The sequence below is a fragment of the Helianthus annuus genome, chromosome 11 (assembly GCF_002127325.2).
Source record: "Helianthus annuus cultivar XRQ/B chromosome 11, HanXRQr2.0-SUNRISE, whole genome shotgun sequence".
NCBI classification, from domain to species: domain Eukaryota; kingdom Viridiplantae; phylum Streptophyta; class Magnoliopsida; order Asterales; family Asteraceae; genus Helianthus; species Helianthus annuus.
In genome coordinates, this window is record NC_035443.2 from 71,861,222 (window position 1) to 71,862,995 (window position 1,774).

The following is a 1,774-nucleotide window of genomic DNA, read 5'->3' on the forward strand; positions in this document are numbered from 1 at the left end:
GAGAATCAGGTTGGTCAGCTGGCAAAGATGATGTTGGAGAGACCCCCAGGTGGTCTTCCGAGCAATACAGAGCCAAATCCATGCGGGCATGTAAATGCGATTATGACCAGGAGTTGCAAGACTAAAGGACCTAACATATCGGACCCACCACCGATCACTGAAAAGGTCCCGACTGACACACCGGACGAGGTGCAAGATAGGCTGCGCCCAGCAAGTACAGCACAAGTCCAGGAGCCAGTCAAAGACTACACTCCTCCAGTACCATATCCGGGCCAACTGAAGAAGCAGAAGAACGAAGAACAATACGGTAAGTTTCTTGAAATGTTTAAGCAATTGCATATAAACATACCGTTTGTTGAAGCCTTGGCCCAGATGCCGAAGTATGCGAAGTTCTTAAAGGACATCCTCTCGAATAAGCAGAAGCTTGAGGATATGTCCTATGTGGTAATGAACGAAAGCTGCTCTGCCATTCTTCAAAATCGTCTACCCACAAAAATGGGAGATCCAGGCAGTTTCACGCTTCCTTGTTTGATAGGAAATATGTCTGTTAGCCATGCATTGGCTGATTTGGGAGCGAGTATCAACCTTATGCCCTATAAGGTTTTTACAAAGTTGGATCTAGGTGAGTCGTCGCCTACACGTATGAGCATTCGACTAGCAGATCGTTCTATCAAGTATCCACGTGGATTTGTTGAGAATATGCTTGTTAAGATTGACAAGTTTGTGTTTCCAGCGGATTTTGTTATCCTGGATATGGATGAGGACTCTAGGGTGCCTTTGATTCTCGGACGTTCGTTCTTGAATACTACTCGGACCATTGTAGATGTAGCTACAGGGCAGATTACACTCGGAGTGAATGATGAGCATGTGACCTTTGATATCAAGTGGTCAATGCAGCACCCGCAGAGTCAGGATGATGCGCTTTACTATGTCGACATTGTTGACACGTATGTGAGCACACATTTCCAGGGCACGATAGAGGAGATTGATTCGGACACACATCTGTTGTGTGGGGACCTAGATGGCATTACGCAGGAGAGCCACGATTTCGAGCAGCCAGTTTATCAGATTGATGATGATGGTTCCCAGAGTTCGGATCAGTTTACAAAGATCGATCGTGAGAATGAAGAAAAGTCGGTTGAAGATCCACCATCTTTGGAGCTTAAGGAGCTTCCGCCCCATTTGGAGTACGCATTTCTAGACGAGGAGCGTCGTTTGCCGGTTGTTATCTCATCATCCTTGACGGACGAGGAAAGGAGCAGATTGCTTAGTGTTTTGCGACTTCATAAGAAAGCATTAGCGTGGAAGATTATGGATATCAAAGGCATCAATCCTTCTTTTTGTACTCACAAGATTCTGATGGAAGACGAGTACAAGCCCTGTGCACAGCCTCAGAGGCGGTTGAATCCAAAGATGCAAGATGTGGTGAAGAAAGAAATGATTAAGTTGTTGGATGCCGGATTGATTTATCCTATATCTGACTCTGTGTGGGTGAGTCCCGTGTAGGTAGTACCCATGAGGAGACTTTAATGTCCTACCTCATGCTTGACCTATAGGACTTTGTAATCTCTATATAATAATCATATGTTATTTATATAATCTATAATTATCCAAGTAATTAGACCTTGATGATAACTTATTGGTTATTTGTCAAAGTGTAAGTTACATCATCTTTGACCATGCACTTATTACGATCCTAATGGATCTTTGAATCCATGAAAACACACTAACTCTTTTGAGTTTCAATAGTGTCAAGAACAAGTGTTATGTGTAC

General features: G+C 43.7%; 1 protein-coding gene across 1 annotated transcript; it reads left to right on the forward strand.

Annotated features, from left to right (window-relative positions):
• The first annotated feature begins 372 nt into the window (after positions 1-372).
• Positions 373-1,506, forward strand: LOC110888403. The gene is made up of 2 exons (XM_022135930.2): positions 373-1,221; positions 1,354-1,506. The coding sequence occupies exons 1-2, from the start codon at positions 373-375 to the stop codon at positions 1,504-1,506; spliced, it is 1,002 nt and encodes a 333-aa protein (XP_021991622.2).
• The last annotated feature ends 268 nt before the right edge of the window (positions 1,507-1,774 follow it).

Coding starts and splice junctions, on each gene's coding strand:
- LOC110888403 (XM_022135930.2), top strand. CDS start 373: ATGCCGAAGTATGCGAAGTTCTTAAAGGACATCCTCTCGAATAAGCAG. Junction 1,222..1,353: donor ACGAGGAGCGTCGTTTGCCG/GTTGTTATCTCA, acceptor TGTACTCACAAG/ATTCTGATGGAAGACGAGTA.